This window comes from Protomyctophum parallelum (assembly GCF_964188405.1).
Source record: "Protomyctophum parallelum genome assembly, chromosome: 11".
Taxonomy (NCBI): Eukaryota; Metazoa; Chordata; class Actinopteri; order Myctophiformes; family Myctophidae; genus Protomyctophum; species Protomyctophum parallelum.
Window position 1 is genome coordinate 818,534 of NC_139707.1, and position 20,767 is coordinate 839,300.

The window sequence follows — 20,767 nt, forward strand, 5'->3', positions numbered from 1 at the left end:
TGTGAAGGAGCTCTGTACCTAACTGTGTACGGTGTCTCTCAGTGAAGGAGCTCTGTACCTAACTGTGTACGGTGTCTCACAGTGAAGGAGCTATGTACCTAACTGTGTACGGTGTCTCAGTGAAGGAGCTCTGTACCTAACTGTGTACGGTGTCTCACAGTGAAGGAGCTCTGTACCTAACTGTGTACGGTGTCTCTCAGTGAAGGAGCTCTGTACCTAACTGTGTACGGTGTCTCACAGTGAAGGAGCTCTGTACCTAACTGTGTACGGTGTCTCACAGTGAAGGAGCTCTGTACCTAACTGTGTACGGTGTCTCTCAGTGAAGGAGCTCTGTACCTAACTGTGTACGGTGTCTCACAGTGAAGGAGCTCTGTACCTAACTGTGTACGGTGTCTCTCAGTGAAGGAGCTCTGTACCTAACTGTGTACGGTGTCTCTCAGTGTAGGAGCTCTGTACCTAACTGTGTACGGTGTCTCACAGTGAAGGAGCTCTGTACCTAACTGTGTACGGTGTCTCTCAGTGAAGGAGCTCTGTACCTAACTGTGTACGGTGTCTCACAGTGAAGGAGCTCTGTACCTAACTGTGTACGGTGTCTCACAGTGTAGGAGCTCTGTACCTAACTGTGTACGGTGTCTCACAGTGAAGGAGCTCTGTACCTAACTGTGTACGGTGTCTCTCAGTGAAGGAGCTCTGTACCTAACTGTGTACGGTGTCTCTCAGTGAAGGAGCTCTGTACCTAACTGTGTACGGTGTCTCACAGTGAAGGAGCTCTGTACCTAACTGTGTACGGTGTCTCACAGTGTAGGAGCTCTGTACCTAACTGTGTACGGTGTCTCACAGTGAAGGAGCTCTGTACCTAACTGTGTACGGTGTCTCACAGTGAAGGAGCTCTGTACCTAACTGTGTACGGTGTCTCACAGTGAAGGAGCTCTGTACCTAACTGTGTACGGTGTCTCACAGTGAAGGAGCTCTGTACCTAACTGTGTACGGTGTCTCACAGTGAAGGAGCTCTGTACCTAACTGTGTACGGTGTCTCTCAGTGAAGGAGCTCTGTACCTAACTGTGTACGGTGTCTCTCAGTGAAGGAGCTCTGTACCTAACTGTGTACGGTGTCTCTCAGTGAAGGAGCTCTGTACCTAACTGTGTACGGTGTCTCAGTGAAGGAGCTCTGTACCTAACTGTGTACGGTGTCTCTCAGTGAAGGAGCTCTGTACCTAACTGTGTACGGTGTCTCACAGTGAAGGAGCTCTGTACCTAACTGTGTACGGTGTCTCACAGAGAAGGAGCTCTGTACCTAACTGTGTACGGTGTCTCTCAGTGAAGGAGCTCTGTACCTAACTGTGTACGGTGTCTCTCAGTGTAGGAGCTATGTACTGTACCTAACTGCAATGATGACTTGTTGCGATGTGGAGCAAAGCTCAAAGCTACATATAGGCGACGACAACAGCTTTGTGTGGTACGGTGCAGCCATGATGAGTCAGTCATCTCTTAACCCATTCTGACCTGAGATCAGATTCATACGAGGTTTCCACTGGACACACCACTGGTCTGACGAACCCATTCTGACCTGAGATCAGATTCTAAAAATGTCAGTCGTTCTTCGATTTTCCAAAAAATAGCAGACCTACAAGCTCGTAGCGCGCCACTCGGTGGCGCGCTATGAGCTTGTAGATCTGCTATTTTTCAATAGCTAAAGCATGACATGATGCCGACACCAAAATGGGTTCCCGTTCAGAATGGGTTAACGTCTGTGTCAGTGATGTCAGTTGATTTAGAATCAGCAGAACTTTGTTATATAGCCTCCAGAGTGAAGTTGCCCGTAAGAACTGAACAGGAACCGGGTTCCATTAAGGCCTGTCACAATTATTATTACATCATTGTCCAATCGCAAATATTTGCGATGATCGCTATTATTTTGTAATAACTGTCATAATCGTTTCCATGTTGAAAAGGTCTCATACACTGCAAAAAAAGAAATAGCAGCGGAAATCTACAGCAGATCTACAAGTTTACAGCACGACACTTTGTGACGCATTCTAAGCTTGTAGATAATCTATTTTGGCAGTATAAAAATAATGAATAATTATGTCAGTAATTTCTTGATGTCTTTGTATATCTTCCCTGTGCATTTGTTTATGACCAGGCAAACAGAAATTAATTCTTTATTCATACTATGTTCTAATGTTCAATGCTGAACACAATAAAATTAATCGCAATTGGCAATTAACCACCAACATAAATTTGTAATCGTTCCTTTCCGAAACCTTCCTAAATTGATTGTGGTCAGTTGAGCAGGCGCTTTACTCTTTTCCTTTCATGATGTCATAGATTTAGAAAGCGGTATCGTTTTCATGTACACATTTTGTGTCTCTTCAGCTTTAGCTGTTGTTTAACAGTGGAAACTATGCCCTTCGCTAAACCCCACCCCGAAAGCGATATTGTCCAACAATGCCAATCCAAACAGTTTAGCAAACGTTGCTAAGATGGCAAGCTTTCGTCACCTCATACTGTAGCTGTCATTGACAATGTAATTTTGCATGACTGTGTTTGTTGAACACATACACAGGTTAACGTCGGGAAAGTTACACGACTGAGCCACCCAGGTGAAAGATATTGTAGTCTTACAGAGTGCATTACGTGAAAACTCCTGTCGATCGGTCGTAGGTTGAATTAACCCATTCTGACCGGGCACCCATTTTGGTGTCGGCATCATGTCGCGCTTTAGCTATTGAAAAATAGCAGATCTACAAGCTCATATCGCGCCACCGAGTGGCGCGATACGAGCTTGTAGGTCTGCTATTTTTGAAAAGTCGAAGAACGACTGACATTTTTAGAATCTGATCTCAGGTCAGAATGGGTTCATCAGACCAGTGTGTGTCCGGCGGAAACCTCGTATGAATCTGATCTCAGGTCAGAATGGGTTTAAGTTGGATACCATTTCTCCCTCAAACATTTACTTGTATTTCCAATTCATTTAAATAATGTAATGCACATTTGTCCAGTGCATAGATTACTGCAGGCCGATGGCTGACTAGATTTAGAAGACATTTTGAAGCTCTTGCTACCGAAATGACCGATTATTTATATGGAGGAAATCCCCTCATTTAACCTGCATCTCAGTGGGTGAGGAGGAAAAGCTTGCCATCTGTCCTCTCTTAACCGTTGCTAACGTGCCTATTGGACAAGGACGGGTTGGGGAGGGACTCAGAGAAGGGCCAATCAGGAACAGAGTTCCCAGTTCACGGTTCTATAGGCAACTTGACTATACCAGCTCTGTGTGGAGGTGGGCGGGGCCGCTGGGTCGAAGGGGGCGTGTCTTACCTCGGGCACGCCCATTCTCCGGCACGCGTCCAGGAAGTTCTCCACGTTTCTCCTACATTTGGCCATGCTGAGCTTAGGCTGTGGGTTAAGCACGCACGCACGCACGCACGCACGCACACACGCACGCACGCGCACGCGCACACGCACGCACGCGCACGCGCACGCACACGCACACGCACACGCACACGCACACGCACACACACACACACACACACACACACACACACACACAAATGTACTTGAGTAAAAGTGATGGTATCAAAATATACTTAAAGTAGAAAGTAGTCATTATATAGGGCTGAAGTGAGTAATGTATGTTTTGTAATAAGAATCAAAATCTACAAAGTAACTAGTAACTAAACTACATGCAGTGGAGTAAAAGTACAATATTTGGATCTGAGATGTAGTGGAGTAGAAGTATTGGAAATACAGTATAACAACAGGTATAGTAAATTTACTTTCCACCGCTGCTGTTATCCCATTCTGAACGGGAACCCATTTTGGTGTCGGCATCATGTCATGCTTTAGCTATTGAAAAATAGCAGATCTACAAGCTCGTATCGCGCCACCGAGTGGCGCGATACGAGCTTGTAGGTCTGCTATTTTTTGAAAGATCGAAGAACGACTGACATTTTTTAGAATCTGATCTCAGGTCAGAATGGGTTAATCAGACCAGTGTGTGTGTCCAGTGGAAACCTCGTATGAATCTGATCTCAGGTCAGAATGGGTTGATGTCATAGTCGGTGGCACAGTTCATTTATAATAACAACCAATACACAAGGACAGAAAACAACGTACCACAGCAGGCGAGGGCACGTGGATACTGGCCACAGAGCGAGGCCGGATGTGATTGGCCAGGTGGCAGAGCACCACGCCATCCATGAGGGAGGAGCCTAAATCTTCAGGAAGTACGACCTTCAGTCGGCTCTCGATGCTCTGCAGAGGGAGAGAGGAGGAGGTGAGGGGGGGAGGTCACAGAGGACACGCCCACGTAGAGGGAGAGAGGAGGAGGTGAGGGGGGGGAGGTCACAGAGGACACGCCCACGTAGAGGGAGAGAGGAGGAGGTGAGGAGGGGGGAGGTCACAGAGGACACGCCCACGTAGAGGGAGAGAGGAGGAGGTGAGGGGGGGGAGGTCACAGAGGACACGCCCACGTAGAGGGAGAGAGGAGGAGGTGAGGGGGGGGAGGTCACAGAGGACACGCCCACGTAGAGGGAGAGAGGAGGAGGTGAGGGGGGGGGGGTCACAGAGGACACGCCCACGTAGAGGGAGAGAGGAGGAGGTGAGGGGGGGGAGGTCGCAGAGGACACGCCCACGTAGAGGGAGAGAGGAGGAGGTGAGGGGGGGGAGGTCACAGAGGACACGCCCACGTAGAGGGAGAGAGGAGGAGGTGAGGGGGGGGGGTCACAGAGGACACGCCCACGTAGAGGGAGAGAGGAGGAGGTGAGGGGGGGGGGTCACAGAGGACACGCCCACGTAGAGGGAGAGAGGAGGAGGTGAGGGGGGGGAGGTCACAGAGGACACGCCCACGTAGAGGGAGAGAGGAGGAGGTGAGGGGGGGGGGGGGTCACAGAGGACACGCCCACGTAGAGGGAGAGAGGAGGAGGTGAGGAGGGGGAGGTCACAGAGGACACGCCCACGTAGAGGGAGAGAGGAGGAGGTGAGGGGGGGGAGGTCACAGAGGACACGCCCACGTAGAGGGAGAGAGGAGGAGGTGAGGGGGGAGGTCACAGAGGACACGCCCACGTAGAGGGAGAGAGGAGGAGGTGAGGGGGGGGGGGTCACAGAGGACACGCCCACGTAGAGGGAGAGAGGAGGAGGTGAGGGGGGGGAGGTCGCAGAGGACACGCCCACGTAGAGGGAGAGAGGAGGAGGTGAGGGGGGGGAGGTCACAGAGGACACGCCCACGTAGAGGGAGAGAGGAGGAGGTGAGGAGGGGGAGGTCGCAGAGGACACGCCCACGTAGAGGGAGAGAGGAGGAGGTGAGGGGGGGGAGGTCGCAGAGGACACGCCCACGTAGAGGGAGAGAGGAGGAGGTGAGGGGGGGGAGGTCACAGAGGACACGCCCACGTAGAGGGAGAGAGGAGGAGGTGAGGGGGGGGAGGTCACAGAGGACACGCCCACGTAGAGGGAGAGAGGAGGAGGTGAGGGGGGGGGTCACAGAGGACACGCCCACGTAGAGGGAGAGAGGAGGAGGTGAGGGGGGGGAGGTCACAGAGGACACGCCCACGTAGAGGGAGAGAGGAGGAGGTGAGGGGGGGGGGTCACAGAGGACACGCCCACGTAGAGGGAGAGAGGAGGAGGTGAGGGGGGGAGGTCACAGAGGACACGCCCACGTAGAGGGAGAGAGGAGGAGGTGAGGGGGGGGAGGTCGCAGAGGACACGCCCACGTAGAGGGAGAGAGGAGGAGGTGAGGGGGGGGAGGTCACAGAGGACACGCCCACGTAGAGGGAGAGAGGAGGAGGTGAGGGGGGGGAGGTCACAGAGGACACGCCCACGTAGAGGGAGAGAGGAGGAGGTGAGGAGGGGGGGGGTCACAGAGGACACGCCCACGTAGAGGGAGAGAGGAGGAGGTGAGGGGGGGGAGGTCACAGAGGACACGCCCACGTAGAGGGAGAGAGGAGGAGGTGAGGGGGGGGAGGTCACAGAGGACACGCCCACGTAGAGGGAGAGAGGAGGAGGTGAGGGGGGGAGGTCACAGAGGACACGCCCACACAGAGGGAGAGAGGAGGAGGTGAGGGGGGGAGGTCACAGAGGACACGCCCACACAGAGGGAGAGAGGAGGAGGTGAGGGGGGGGGTCACAGAGGACACGCCCACACAGAGGGAGAGAGGAGGAGGTGAGGGGGGGGAGGTCACAGAGGACACGCCCACGTAGAGGGAGAGAGGAGGAGGTGAGGGGGGGGGGAGGTCACAGAGGACACGCCCACGTAGAGGGAGAGAGGAGGAGGTGAGGGGGGGGGGGTCACAGAGGACACGCCCACGTAGAGGGAGAGAGGAGGAGGTGAGGGGGGGGGGGTCACAGAGGACACGCCCACGTAGAGGGAGAGAGGAGGAGGTGAGGGGGGGGAGGTCACAGAGGACACGCCCACGTAGAGGGAGAGAGGAGGAGGTGAGGGGGGGGGGTCACAGAGGACACGCCCACGTAGAGGGAGAGAGGAGGAGGTGAGGGGAGGGAGGTCACAGAGGACACGCCCACGTAGAGGGAGAGAGGAGGAGGTGAGGGGGGGGAGGTCACAGAGGACACGCCCACGTAGAGGGAGAGAGGAGGAGGTGAGGGGGGGGAGGTCACAGAGGACACGCCCACGTAGAGGGAGAGAGGAGGAGGTGAGGGGGGGAGGTCACAGAGGACACGCCCACGTAGAGGGAGAGAGGAGGAGGTGAGGGGGGGAGGTCACAGAGGACACGCCCACGTAGAGGGAGAGAGGAGGAGGTGAGGGGGGGAGGTCACAGAGGACACGCCCACGTAGAGGGAGAGAGGAGGAGGTGAGGAGGGGGGAGGTCGCAGAGGACACGCCCACGTAGAGGGAGAGAGGAGGAGGTGAGGGGGGGGGAGGTCACAGAGGACACGCCCACGTAGAGGGAGAGAGGAGGAGGTGAGGGGGGGGGGGGTCACAGAGGACACGCCCACGTAGAGGGAGAGAGGAGGAGGTGAGGGGGGGGGAGGTCACAGAGGACACGCCCACATAGAGGGAGAGAGGAGGAGGTGAGGGGGGGGAGGTCACAGAGGACACGCCCACGTAGAGGGAGAGAGGAGGAGGTGAGGGGGGGGGGGGGTCGCAGAGGACACGCCCACGTAGAGGGAGAGAGGAGGAGGTGAGGGGGGGGGTCACAGAGGACACGCCCACGTAGAGGGAGAGAGGAGGAGGTGAGGGGGGGAGGTCACAGAGGACACGCCCACGTAGAGGGAGAGAGGAGGAGGTGAGGGGGGGGAGGTCACAGAGGACACGCCCACGTAGAGGGAGAGAGGAGGAGGTGAGGGGGGGGGGTCGCAGAGGACACGCCCACGTAGAGGGAGAGAGGAGGAGGTGAGGGGGGGGGGTCACAGAGGACACGCCCACGTAGAGGGAGAGAGGAGGAGGTGAGGGGGGGGGGGTCGCAGAGGACACGCCCACGTAGAGGGAGAGAGGAGGAGGTGAGGGGGGGGGAGGTCACAGAGGACACGCCCACGCACGCACGCATCTTTCTAGTCTAGCGCATTCGAATGCCATCGATGCATTACAAGGACAAAATGACATTTAATCAGAGCCTTGAATGCTGCAGTAGACTATGTCTACTGACCTACAGCAACCGCCTCCCTCCAGTGCAAAAAAACATTATATTGTGACGTTTTGCCGTTTTGGAGAAATTCAGTGCGTCGATCACGGCTACCGTTTCGACAGCGACCACGTTGCGTGTTCATTGTCCGACATTACTATAACACTAACACTAAATATAACCCTATCCTCAGTCGTAGCCGACAAGTCCCCTAACCTCATATCAGTCTTACCCACATAAGTCAAATTAGGGGTGAGCCTCAATGCTCTTTTCGAGAATAAAAAAAAGTGCCCTTCTGGGCACAGGTCTCCACCAGGATAGGAATGTAGGACATTGCAGCTTGCCTTCATCTGGTGGTTGGATAAAAGGGCAACAAAAGTAAACTGAGTTGAAATTGTTCATGTGGCATTTCTTCCTCCGCCTAGTGGGAATGTGGGTGCACAATTTCACGGAAATCATGCGATGTGTTCATGATTTGCAGCATTTTGTTTGAAACTGAGCACTCCTGTGAACTTTGGAAGCCAATCTTAACCAATCAGGATGGAGTCTGAGAAATCTGAAAGACCCGTTTCGTTGAATGGCTCTAGAGAGACTGTGTACCAATTTGCGCGATGTTTGGACAAAATCTGTAGGTGTACTGTGCAAAAACTTGTTTTGCACAAAGCGGCCTCCTGGTGGCGCTATAACAGGCCGTTCTGGAAAGTTTGGGGCAGAGGTTCATCGTTGGCATCCAGGGAGTGTGTGTGCAAAATTTGGCATCGACCGGGTTAACGGTGCCGGAGATTAGCTGCTCACGGACACACACACACACACACACACACGGACGGACACACACACGGACACACGGACGGACGGACGGAGTGCAAAACATACTCTCCCCCCATGCCTTCGGCCTGGTGGAGACAATTAGGGGTGAGCCTCAATGCTCTTTTCCAGAATAAATAAAGGATTGAATCAAATGAAGTGAAACGCTCACATCTCTGAGTTGCTCCATGAGCTCCAGCTCCTCTCGAAGCTGCTCCATCTTCCGTCTCATGGTGAACTGAGGGTCCATGGCCTCCAGACTCTTATGGTGGCTCCGGAGGAATACTGCCCCCCACAGGCCATAGGAGAGAACAACAACAACAACAACAGCAATTGTTTTATTTTATTTTTAAATAAATGTTATATTTCATATAATAATAATATAATACATTTATGGAAATATTTAAAGACAAATAAGTCACAAAATCCTCTCTACAGTATTGTGTATTTAAGCAATAAGCCACGAGAGGTCTCAGGTTACCGGGTATTTTACACTGCCTGGGGGCGTAGGCAGACCCGACGCGCAGCGGAGGGTCTTCTACCTCCCAGCCAGTGTAAAATACCCGGTAAGCTGGATGGGGCCTCGAGCGGCTTATTGCTTTTCTAAAACGGTTACAAACATATAGCAATATTAAAACTATTAAATTCACAAAAGTATCTACGCTTTGTGCCACCAGAGCGAGCGACTCAAGAGCCAAAACACTTCCACCATCTAGTCAGCCGCGGGCGTGTGCACGTCATGAAACGAGCACGCGAGCGACTATTTCACGGAAATAAGCAGATCTACAAGCTCATATCGCGCCACCGAGTGGCGCGATACGAGCTTGTAGATCTGCTATTTTTGAAAAATCGAAGAACGACTGACATTTTTTTTGTCTGATCTCAGGTCAGAATGGGTTCATCAGACCAGTGTGTGTCCGGCGGAAACCTCGTATGAATCTGATCTCAGGTCAGAATGCATTAATTACTAGGCGCATCAGTCGCTGCCGCGTCTGAGAGGACCTTTACTCTTTTCACACTTTTCACTCAAAGTGAGAGAAATGCTGAAGTGAAAACAAACGTTTGTTTAAAAAACAATGGCTTTTCACAACCATCTCCATACATAGTATTACATACAGCACTTCACTTATTCACTGACACGGAAATCCCTGTTTTTTGGCACGATGAAAGATGCACAAGTGCTATTATGTAAGTGTGCATGTGAGAGTGTACAGTATTCCACTGTCACAGGAGCAGTCACGTGTACAGTACAGTCAGGCCTACAGTAGGAGCAGTCACGTGTACAGTACAGTCAGGCGTACAGTACGTGCGCACGGCGAAGTCAGCTCACTTCAGGCTCCGTTCCGTTCACGCCACAATGCACAGTCCCGACTCCCCATCGAATGACTAATGCTCAATATTCAGAGTATTTATGGAAAGAAAAATAAGATTTTTTGCCCATTTCTACTGCATTGTGTGTTTACCCCAGTCTGGGACATTGTTTGTGCATGGTTTAAATTAGAGCTGGGACTCGATTAAAAAAATTAATCTAATTAATCAGAGGCTTTGTGATTAATTAATCTAGATTAATCGCATTTTAATCGCATATCATTATTTGACCCGAGAACAGTGAGAAAGCAATTTTTTCAAATGGATGTTGGTATACTAGTGAATCAATGAATAGTGACTACATAAGTTTAAGCAATAAAACATTGTTTTTGTAGTAATAGGGGTAATAATTATTTATTGAATAATTGCACACAACTGTGCTGTAATCCACGCTACCATCGGATAGCCTTTTAAATCCTATTTCCAATCCACGGGGACAAGCAAAGTGATCTCAGCGGCTTCCCCCAGTCTGGTGAACTGTCTGCGGTTTCTGGTGGTGTTATTGTCTGAAGAGGACACGGACACTTGGTGCGCAGGTCCGTCTGAAAACTGTCCAGTGACAACGTTCCGCGGTGAAAAAAAATTGTGCGATTAAAATGCGTTAATTTTTTTAATGCATTGATTTTTCTGTAGTTAATTAATCGTAATTAATCGCAATTAGTCCCGGCCCTAGTTTAAATCATTTTACAACTGGAATACATGTAGAAATAGCCAGCTAGGTGGAGTTTTGGCCCAGATTAGTTTATGCCTTTGTGTGCGCGTCTGCGGCTTAAGCTCATAAACCAGCATCAAGTATCCAGTAGCAAATGGAAATCTAGCCCTGAATATATTCCCAATTAAAATCCTTCAACAACGTTTAATTTTTTGCATTTTAACCCATTCTGAACGGGCACCCATTTTGGTGTCAGCATCATGTCGTGCTTTAGCTATTGAAAAATAGCAGATCTACAAGCTCATATCGCGCCACCGAGTGGCGCGATACGAGCTTGTAGGTCTGCTATTTTTGAAAAATCGAAGAGCGACTGACATTTTTAGAATCTGATCTCAGGGTCAGAATGGGTTAATCAGACCAGTGTGTGTCCTGTCCGGCGGAAACCTTGTATGAATCTGATCTCAGGTCAGAATGGGTTAATCTCAGTTCCACAATTCCTCCAGGCTATGACCAGTGTCCTGGAATTCTGGATCAGTCAGTGATTGACGAGGCAATAGGAGTCCGAGACGATATTCTAGGTGGGGATGATTATGATTACATGGATTAAAGCCAAATGAATTATGACGACTGAAAACAACCAGATCATGAAGTGTGATTTGGAGTGTAAAGGAGGATCAATGTTTCCTAAACGATGAACACAATTTGTAAAGGTATGTTTTAATAATATTGCTGTTATACAGCCAACCGACCAACGGCGGCTGTGGCTCAGGAGGTAGAGCAGGTCGTCCAATGATCCATGGGTCGGCGGTTCGAATCCCGGCTCCTCCTGTCTACATGTCGAAGTGTCCTTGGGCAAGACACTGAACCCCAAATTGCTCCAGATGTGCTGGTTGGTGCCTTGCATGGTTTCCGCCCGCAATCGGTGTATGAATGTGTGTGTGTGAATGGGTGAATGTAATGTACAATCTATGTAAAGCGCCTTGGATAAAGGCGCTATATAAATGCACCATTTACCATTTAACCAGGTGAAGAAAGCACAGATATATTTGATGGAAGATGCTTATGAACATATATTCTTAAAATAATAATTGAAAATAGCCCCGATCTACAAGCAGACGCATTGAGAGCTTTGCAACATTCCATAGAAAACCTGCTGTCTTCTATGGAACCCAAATAGAGCACCGAAGTCTGACGTCACTTTCAGTAGAGGGCGTCAGTCCCCAGGTTCATGTATTTGTTTAGTTGCATTGAAATCCCCATTGAGGCGATTTTAGATCGCCTCATATAACAACTGTGTTTGAAAAATAAACATGTCACCCCGGCCGCTTCACTCATATGGATATGAAGAATCAACTGACTGAGAGAAAACGCTAATGTTACTGCTGCTGAATTAGTTAGATTTTCGCTAGAAGCAGACTGTATCATATATGACTGACTGTTGCAAACGATACAGAGACACCTCCCTAACAAGACAGCTTGTTTATTTTTGGACCACAACGCTTATAGTAGACGATATTAAGATCACCCCATGTTATTCTCCATAGAGAAATTACTTCCGCGAACCAGGGGAATCGAAGGGATGAGCGAGTTACGTCAGGACTTTAGAACCAGGAGAACCGAAGGGATGAGCGAGTTACGTCAGGACTTTAGAACCAGGGGAATCGAAGGGATGAGCGAGTTACGTCAGGACTTTAGAACCAGGGGAATGGAAGGGATGAGCGAGTTACGTCAGGACTTTAGAACCAGGGGAATCGAAGGGATGAGCGAGTTACGTCAGGACTTTAGAACCAGGGGAATCGAAGGGATGGGAGAGTTACGTCAGGACTTTAGAACCAGGGGAACCGAAGGGATGAGCGAGTTACGTCAGGACTTTAGAACCAGGGGAATGGAAGGGATGAGCGAGTTACGTCAGGACTTTAGAACCAGGGGAATGGAAGGGATGAGCGAGTTACGTCAGGACTTTAGAACCAGGGGAATGGAAGGGATGAGAGAGTTACGTCAGGACTTTAGAACCAGGGGAATGGAAGGGATGAGAGAGTTACGTCAGGACTTTAGAACCAGGGGAATGGAAGGGATGAGCGAGTTACGTCAGGACTTTAGAACCAGGGGAATGGAAGGGATGAGAGAGTTACGTCAGGACTTTAGAACCAGGGGAATGGAAGGGATGAGCGAGTTACGTCAGGACTTTAGAACCAGGGGAATGGAAGGGATGAGCGAGTTACGTCAGGACTTTAGAACCAGGGGAATCGAAGGGATGAGAGAGTTACGTCAGGACTTTAGAACCAGGGGAATGGAAGGGATGAGAGAGTTACGTCAGGACTTCGGTGCTCTATTAACATATTTAGATGGAAGCGGTGACACACTGTCATTCTGGATTACCAGCCAAGGTGCCTGGACCGCTAAGCCTGCCCAGGCCATAAGGCAGTATTTCTATATTGATATTTTTTCTCAAGTAAAACATTTGAATACTTTTTCCACCACTGGTAAAATATAAATGTTAGACATAAGCAACCATACTAACAATAATGATGGCAGAATTAACCCATTCTGACCTGAGATCAGATTCTATAAACGTCTTCTACATCCTGACAGTTTTCTGATAAAGCCATGTTTCTATGTCAGTCGTTCTTCAATTTTTCAAAAATAGCAGACCTACAAGCTCATAGCGCGCCACTCGGTGGCGCGATATGAGCTTGTAGATCTGCTATTTTTAAATAGCTAAAGCACGACATGATGCTAACACCAAAATGGGTTCCACGTTCAGAATGGGTTAATAATGCACCACTTCTGCAGACACAGTTGGAGGCCAGCATGTACTGTACATAACAGCACAGTATGTGCACGAGTGACATCACATTGAGGTCGTTCACAGACGGTACACTTGCTGTCCATATAGTTACAGATCGAACAGGGACAACTACAATGTTATTACATGTGTTTATTTGAATAAACCCCATGAGATGCTGTTTTCAATGGGATCCCAACATACACTAGTATCACAGACATACATATTGTGCACACGCACACACACACACACACACACACACACACACACACACACACACACACACACACACACACACACACACACACACACACACACACAGCATAGAGCGAGGCTGGTTGTCAGGATGGGTTTTCAAGCTCAGTGAAATGTACAGTAGGCCTGATTTATAACTAGTTGCGTGGCAGTGTCACATCAGACAGCTGATCCACAAGCTCACATTTTGCCAAGTGTTCCATTTTCAAGCAACAACATGAATGCACCTTTTAGGGCAGATCATGACAATACAAACATGCAGCCACAAGGGGGAGTCCGAGATCCACTGAAAACTAGAGGAGATTTCAATCTGTTTTGATCTACAGTGTGAGAGTGGCTTCACTTTATGAAGGCCAAACCATGGACTACCATAACAAACATATTACACACACACACACGCACACGCACACGCACACACACACACACACACACACACACACACACACACACACACACACACACACACACACACACACACACACACACACACACACAGAACTATCTCACTGACCAATCATAAAGGTGGCTCCGCTGATAACACTGATTAAAAAATAAAAAATAAAACACATTCTGTGTGTGCCAGGTCCTCTCCACATCATTTCACATGGTCCCTGTTTTTGTGGGATACGATGGTCATTAAATGGTAAATGGTGCATTTATATAGCGCCTTTATCCAAGGCGCTTTACATAGATTGTGCATTACATTCACCCATTCATACACATTCATACACCGATGGCAGCGGAAGCCATGCAAGGCACCAACTAGCACATCGGGAGCAATTGGGGGTTCAGTGTCTTGCTCAAGGACACTTCGACATGTAGACAGGAGGAGGACGAGCCGGGATTCGAACCGCCGACCCATGGATCATTGGACGACCTGCTCTACCTCCTGAGCCACAGTCGCCCCAATTCCGACTGAGCATCCCGTGCTCACGGTTATAGCTAGGTTAGGGTTTGAGGTAGGTCGGTAGGTAGGTAGGTTATAGTCAGGTTAGGGTTTGAGGTAGGTCGGTGGGTAGGTAGGTAGGTAGGTTATAGTTAGGTTAGGGTTTGAGGTAGGTCGGTAGGTAGGTAGGTTATAGTTAGGTTAGGGTTTGAGGTAGGTCGGTAGGTAGGTAGGTTATAGTTAGGTTAGGGTTTGAGGTAGGTCGGTAGGTAGGTAGGTAGGTTATAGTTAGGTTAGGGTTTGAGGTAGGTAGGTAGGTAGGTTATAGTTAGGTTAGGGTTTGAGGTAGGTCGGTAGGTAGGTAGGTTATAGTTAGGTTAGGGTTTGAGGTAGATAGGTAGGTAGGTAGGTTATAGTTAGGTTAGGGTTTGAGGTAAGTCGGTAGGTAGGTTATAGTTAGGTTAGGGTTTGAGGTAGGTCGGTAGGTAGGTAGGTAGGTTATAGTCAGGTTAGGGTTTGAGGTCGGTCGGTAGGTAGGTAGGTTATAGTTAGGTTAGGGTTTGAGGTAGGTCGGTAGGTAGGTAGGTAGGTTATAGTCAGGTTAGGGTTTGAGGTAGGTCGGTAGGTAGGTAGGTAGGTAGGTTATAGTTAGGTTAGAGTTTGAGGTCGGTCGGTAGGTAGGTAGGTAGGTTATAGTTAGGTTAGGGTTTGAGGTGGGTCGGTAGGTAGGTAGGTAGGTTATAGTTAGGTTAGGGTTTGAGGTAGGTAGGTAGGTTATAGTTAGGTTAGGGTTTGAGGTCGGTCGGTAGGTAGGTAGGTAGGTTATAGTTAGGTTAGGGTTTGAGGTAGATCGGTAGGTAGGTAGGTAGGTTATAGTCAGGTTAGGGTTTGAGGTCGGTCGGTAGGTAGGTAGGTAGGTAGGTTATAGTCAGGTTAGGGTTTGAGGTCGGTCGGTAGGTAGGTAGGTAGGTTATAGTCAGGTTAGGGTTTGAGGTCGGTCGGTCGGTAGGTAGGTAGGTAGGTTATAGTCAGGTTAGGGTTTGAGGTAGGTCGGTAGGTAGGTAGGTTATAGTCAGGTTAGGGTTTGAGGTAGGTCGGTAGGTAGGTAAGTTATAGTCAGGTTAGGGTTTGAGGTAGGTCGGTAGGTAGGTAGGTAGGTAGGTTATAGTCAGGTTAGGGTTTGAGGTAGGTCGGTAGGTAGGTAGGTAGGTTATAGCTAGGTTAGGGTTTGAGGTCGGTCGTCGGCCTGTCGGAACCAATTATAGTGTCAGACTCAGAACTAAAGCCTGTAGCCTTTTTTGTAGTGAGCATTACTTTCTTGACTTTTGCTAGGACAGGCCAAACACACGTCACATACACACACGCACAGACGCACAGTCGCACACAGGCAGCTAATCCTGAGTGACACGGGACCTCAGGGTGGTGACCATAAATCGGCCAACACAAAGACAGAAAGGGACATCAAGGAGACATAAAAGAAGATATAATGAATCTAGTAGTTCGATTCCATGTTCTAATTAGATCAACCGTTGTTCAGGATTTTCACATGCACTGATTGCACTCTCTCTCTCTCTCTCTCTCCCTCTCCTCCCTACGGTCACACAGCATGTTCACATTAAAACTAGCTGACAGTTTAACCCATTTTGAACGGGAACCCCTTTTGGTGTTTTAAATGTTATGTTATAATTTAGCTAGTGAAAAATAGCAGATCTACAACCTCATAGCGCGGCACTCGGTGGCGCGCTATGAGCTTGTAGATCTGCTATTTTTTGAAAAATCGTTAAAATGTGCCTCAAATTTTCTTTCAGAAAATTGTCATTTAGAAAACTTTTGGCAAAAAAATTGTTGCGCATTTTTACGATAAAAAAATGAAATAGCAGACCTACAAGCTTGTAGCGCGCCACTCGGTGGCGCGCTATGAGCTTGTAGATCTGCTATTTTTCAATAGCTAAAGCATGACATGATGCCGACACCAAAATGGGTGCCCGGTCAGAATGGGTTAATAAACTGGGTGACAGTTTGTTCTTCCTCTCTTCCGCTCCCCAGGAGCCGTCAGCGCTGCCATCTGGCCCCATCCAACACAGAACAACAACACCATGATTCTCTGTCTGCCTTTCTGGGGCCTAGATATTCTCTGAAGTCCCTCTGGGTTTCTCCCACACAGATTCCTTATTTCGTATTCTATCATCCTGCCATGATTAAAGGCGCAGTGAAACGGAAATGGTGAACAACATGAAAATGGTGTTTCAACATGAAACACCGGTCTGAAGTTTCTGAACCAATCAGAGCGTCGCATCCCTTCAGGCGATGGGACGGTAGCTAGGGACGGTAGCTATGCTAGGCGCAACAGCGTGGTGTGTGTTTGTTTATAAATCATATGGTCGGCCAGCACAACCAGTTTACTGTTATGTGGCTTATTTCTACCATATAATGTTTTCAGATACATATTCTAGCGTGATGATTAAGTTGAAAGCGAGTAATACACTGTCTGGATGTTATCTGGAATGGAAATAAAAACGGAGTATTCTGTAATCAGTAGCAGCTGTGATGGACGGACGCGCAAATATGGGAAATGAAACGGGTGAGCTTTTATCGATGTGTATCTCTACACGTCATCACGCAGCACGTTTTCGTTTTAATAAATAAATAATGCAATCGTTTTTATGGACCTTTGATATAAAAACACACAGAAATGAGAATTTTCACATTTTTTTGGCATCCATTGTTAGGTATGCCCATATAATGACCACGGATATGGTCTAAAAGTGTGAAAAACGTCTTTTTCATTTCACTGCACCTTTAAAGGCGAGAATTTGCTGTTGTTGAAAATTGTATCAAAAGCCGATCTATACAAGCTTACAACACATTGTGATGCAACACGTTGTGAGCTTGTGGATCGGCTATTCAACCGTACATATAAGTATGTATATAGGGTTTAATTTTGAAAATGGGACTAACATTCAAGATTGTAAATGCAGCTCTGCCGTCCATACCTAGCCTGGGTAAACCCACTCCCCCTGCTGGACAACATTTCATTCTGCCAGGAGGGGTGAGTCTGGCATAATCGCCTGTGTGGCTGTTTAGCCGTGGGGCGGGAGAGTAGCGTTGACGGACAACCCCTTCAGCCAATCAGCGTATATCAAAACAAGAGGCGTCATCTAAACGCGTTCCGTTCCTACTTCCTCATTCCCATGTTTGTTGTTGTGAATGAGTCGAGGAGTTCACACGTCATCAACTGCTCAAATCGTTCCTGATTGGCCAACGTGCGCTGTCAATCACAGAGCCCTGAGCTCGGTCGCGGATTGGCTCGTACCAAAGCTGATACAATCTTAAGGACTTTGTATTACCATTTAGCCAGACTCACCCCTCCTGGCAGAATGAAATGTTGTCCAGCAGGGGGAGTGGGTTTACCCAGGCTAGTCCATACCCACAGTGCCCATTTACTTGACTGGTTACCTCAAAAAGGTGAGCAACTCCCACAGCCATAATACTTAACTAGAGGGAATGTAAATAATGATCTGGTGCCTGCACCCATTTTCAGAACAAATATGGGGTAAATTCACATTTCACAGCACTGCCACTCACGTGTGGAATGCCCCGCCCCCCTTCCCTCAAAACAAGCAGATCACTGGTTTCCTTTAAAAAGGGTCTGAAAACTCACCTTTCACTGTCATCATGTCAAAGGGAGAGAAGGTGATTGGCTCTCTCTCCCCCCCCCCCCCCCTTTTTTATGTTTTATTAATGTATTTCTATTCCAACCTGTACATATAGATTTAGTGTGTTTGAGGTAACGTATTGTATGTTGTCATTGTGAATGAATGCATGCATGGGACCCGAATGGAAACAAGACCGCTAAGGTCTTTCTTCGGTGCTGTTCCTTTAATTTGGACCAATGCTGTGCTTGACTGTGCCCTGTACTGTTTGCATCTAATTGCCTAATAAAATTATCAATCAATCAATCAATCAGAGTGGTTACATTCTTTTATTTTAACCCATTCTGACCGGGCACCCATTTTGGTGTCAGCATCATGTTATGCTTTAGCTATTCAAAAATAGCAGATCTACAAGCTCGTATCGCGCCACCGAGTGGCGCGATACGAGCTTGTAGGTCTGCTATTTTTGAAAAATCGAATCAGAATGGGTTAAATAACCTGCTCCATAATGATGAAATGCATTTGAACCCGTCCTAAACAATTAGTTTGGCGCAGTGAGGAGCACCCACCGTGCAGTGCCACCCCATGGGGACCGGATCCAGTCAGAACCGTGGCCTTAGAAAGGGTGCTGACCCCCCCCCCCTCCTCTCTTTGAGGTTACAGTGCTACCAACTGCACCAGCACATCAGCCCTCATCATGGTGTTATACACACATGACAACGATCCATCAGCACGTTCAGCAGTGGCGTGCACAGACATTTAGAGGGGCAGGTGCTCAAAACTTGAGTATTTTATTTCCAATACTTTTAATTCTATTCCACTACATCTCTCGGATCCAAATATTGTACAATCTCTGTACCACACTTATTTGAGAACTTTAGTTACTACTACTAGTTACTTTCTTTAAGTAAGATATGTGAGTACTTTCACCAACACTGCATTCTACTGTAAGTATAAATCTGTCACGAGCCGTCAGCATTGCCCTTCCTATGGCAGTTTCTTGAGGTTGGGACTGTACTGGCACCGTATAAGCAATGAACAGTAAAACTAAAACTTTCTCTAAAACGCCCTCACACTGCAGTCAGCAGCTGACGGGGCACCGCTCTGCTCTGAACAGGAAGTATGGAAATAGCAGCAGCACTTTTTTTTTTTCTCCCTAGAAGGCTGAGAGAACCCAAAAGTATTCCCATATAAAGTCGCTCCGCCGCTACGTTCCGTTCTCCCCAGGAGAGAACAGAGAAACTGTTGGAGGGCAACCAGATCTTATTTTAATGGTGTTTAGGTCAGGACACAAGAAACACTTTCCTGGGGGGTTTTCACGTGTGTACTTACTGTGTAATATGTGTTTCTAGATATCTTTGTTCATGATCAAAATTGGGTCTCACTTCCTTCCTGGACTACATGTTGTGACAGTATGACAGCCCCCCTGGGGTGTCTCCCAACCACAAGTGCACCAAAGCATTATGGTCAATGTAGGCATTCAGCAATCCAGTCAAACACACACAGACTACATTATTTGTCTGGCCACAGGGTGCACATTTCAAATTGTGCTACTGCTATATCTACTACAGATACTATTAACATTGAGTGACTGCAGTTTCTTTCAGCGGTGAAATGGCCCTTTAACCCATTCTGAACGGGCACCCATTTTGGTGTGGGCATCATGTTATGCTTTAGCTATTGAAAAATAGCAGATCTACAAGCTCATATCGCGCCACTGAGTGGCGCGATACGAGCTTGTAGGTCTGCTATTTTTGAGAAATCGAAGAACGACTGACATAGAAACATAGCTTTTTCAGAAAACTGTCATTTTCAAACAGACATTTTTTGGAATCTGATCTCAGGTCAGAATGGGTTCATCAGACCAGTGTGTGTCCGGCGGAAACCTCGTATGAATCTGATCTCAGGTCAGAATGGGTTAAGAGAGAAAGCGAACTATTCCTTCCTGTTTCTTCCACGCCCACGTTGGAACGTTTTGATTGGCCTGCTACCAAAAAGGCCCGTCACACAAGTATGACATCATCATCAAGTATGACATCACTGCCTGCTCGGGATCACCCGAGGTAAACACCAAACCGTTGGAATCGTTTACAATGTATCCACTTTCAACATGTTTGCACTATGTTGGGCACTAAATGATACAATGTCTCGCTAGATTAGTTTTCTTTTCCAATGTATCTGCCACTGTTGTCCTGCACTTTTTGCCATGAGAAAATAATTGTGTTAAGTGTTGTTGCTGTTGTTGTAACCGTTTGTTTTTTACTGTTTGAGACCGAAGACGAATTTCCACACGTGGACAATAAATGAAACTAACTAACTTAAGGGGCTAAACATGAAAGAAAACAAATCATGCCTTGTCAAAAGGAATTCAACTAAATGTTTTCTGAAATGCCTTACAATCTCCATTCCTCCAGTGTAAGCCACATTAGAGCAATGGTTCTCAACCCTTTTCAGGTTTCAGGTCACCTCCCAAAATAATCAAATTTGAACTGGGGACCCCCCCCCCCCCACAGATAAATATTGTGAAAATAGCAGATCTTCAAGCTCTCACAACACGTCGCGTTGCGAGGCGTTGTGAGCTTGTAGATTGGCTATTTTCAATTTATTTGACAATTTTGTCAATGTTTGACCAGTTTTCATAGTATAGTGTTTGTTTATTACTTTTGATGCAGTCATGGTATTTTATTTGTATTTCTTTATTTTCTTAGGTATTACAAAGGTCCTTTCATTGTCACATTACTGTCACCTGGGGACCCCCAGGTGGAGAACCAGACTAGACTGGAGATG

The 20,767-nt window shown here is 48.1% G+C and overlaps 1 protein-coding gene across 1 annotated transcript in view; it reads right to left on the reverse strand.

Moving 5' to 3' along the window:
* Positions 1-3,155: 3,155 nt before the first annotated feature.
* Positions 3,156-20,767, reverse strand: part of lrch1 (leucine-rich repeats and calponin homology (CH) domain containing 1) — a gene marked incomplete at both ends in the record, with an annotated part of 209,233 nt that continues 191,621 nt past the window's right edge. The window contains 4 exon segments of the mRNA XM_083776022.1: positions 3,156-3,174; positions 3,269-3,399; positions 4,120-4,257; positions 8,554-8,666. Of these exon segments, the coding sequence (XP_083632148.1) occupies positions 3,156-3,174; positions 3,269-3,399; positions 4,120-4,257; positions 8,554-8,666 (401 nt within the window).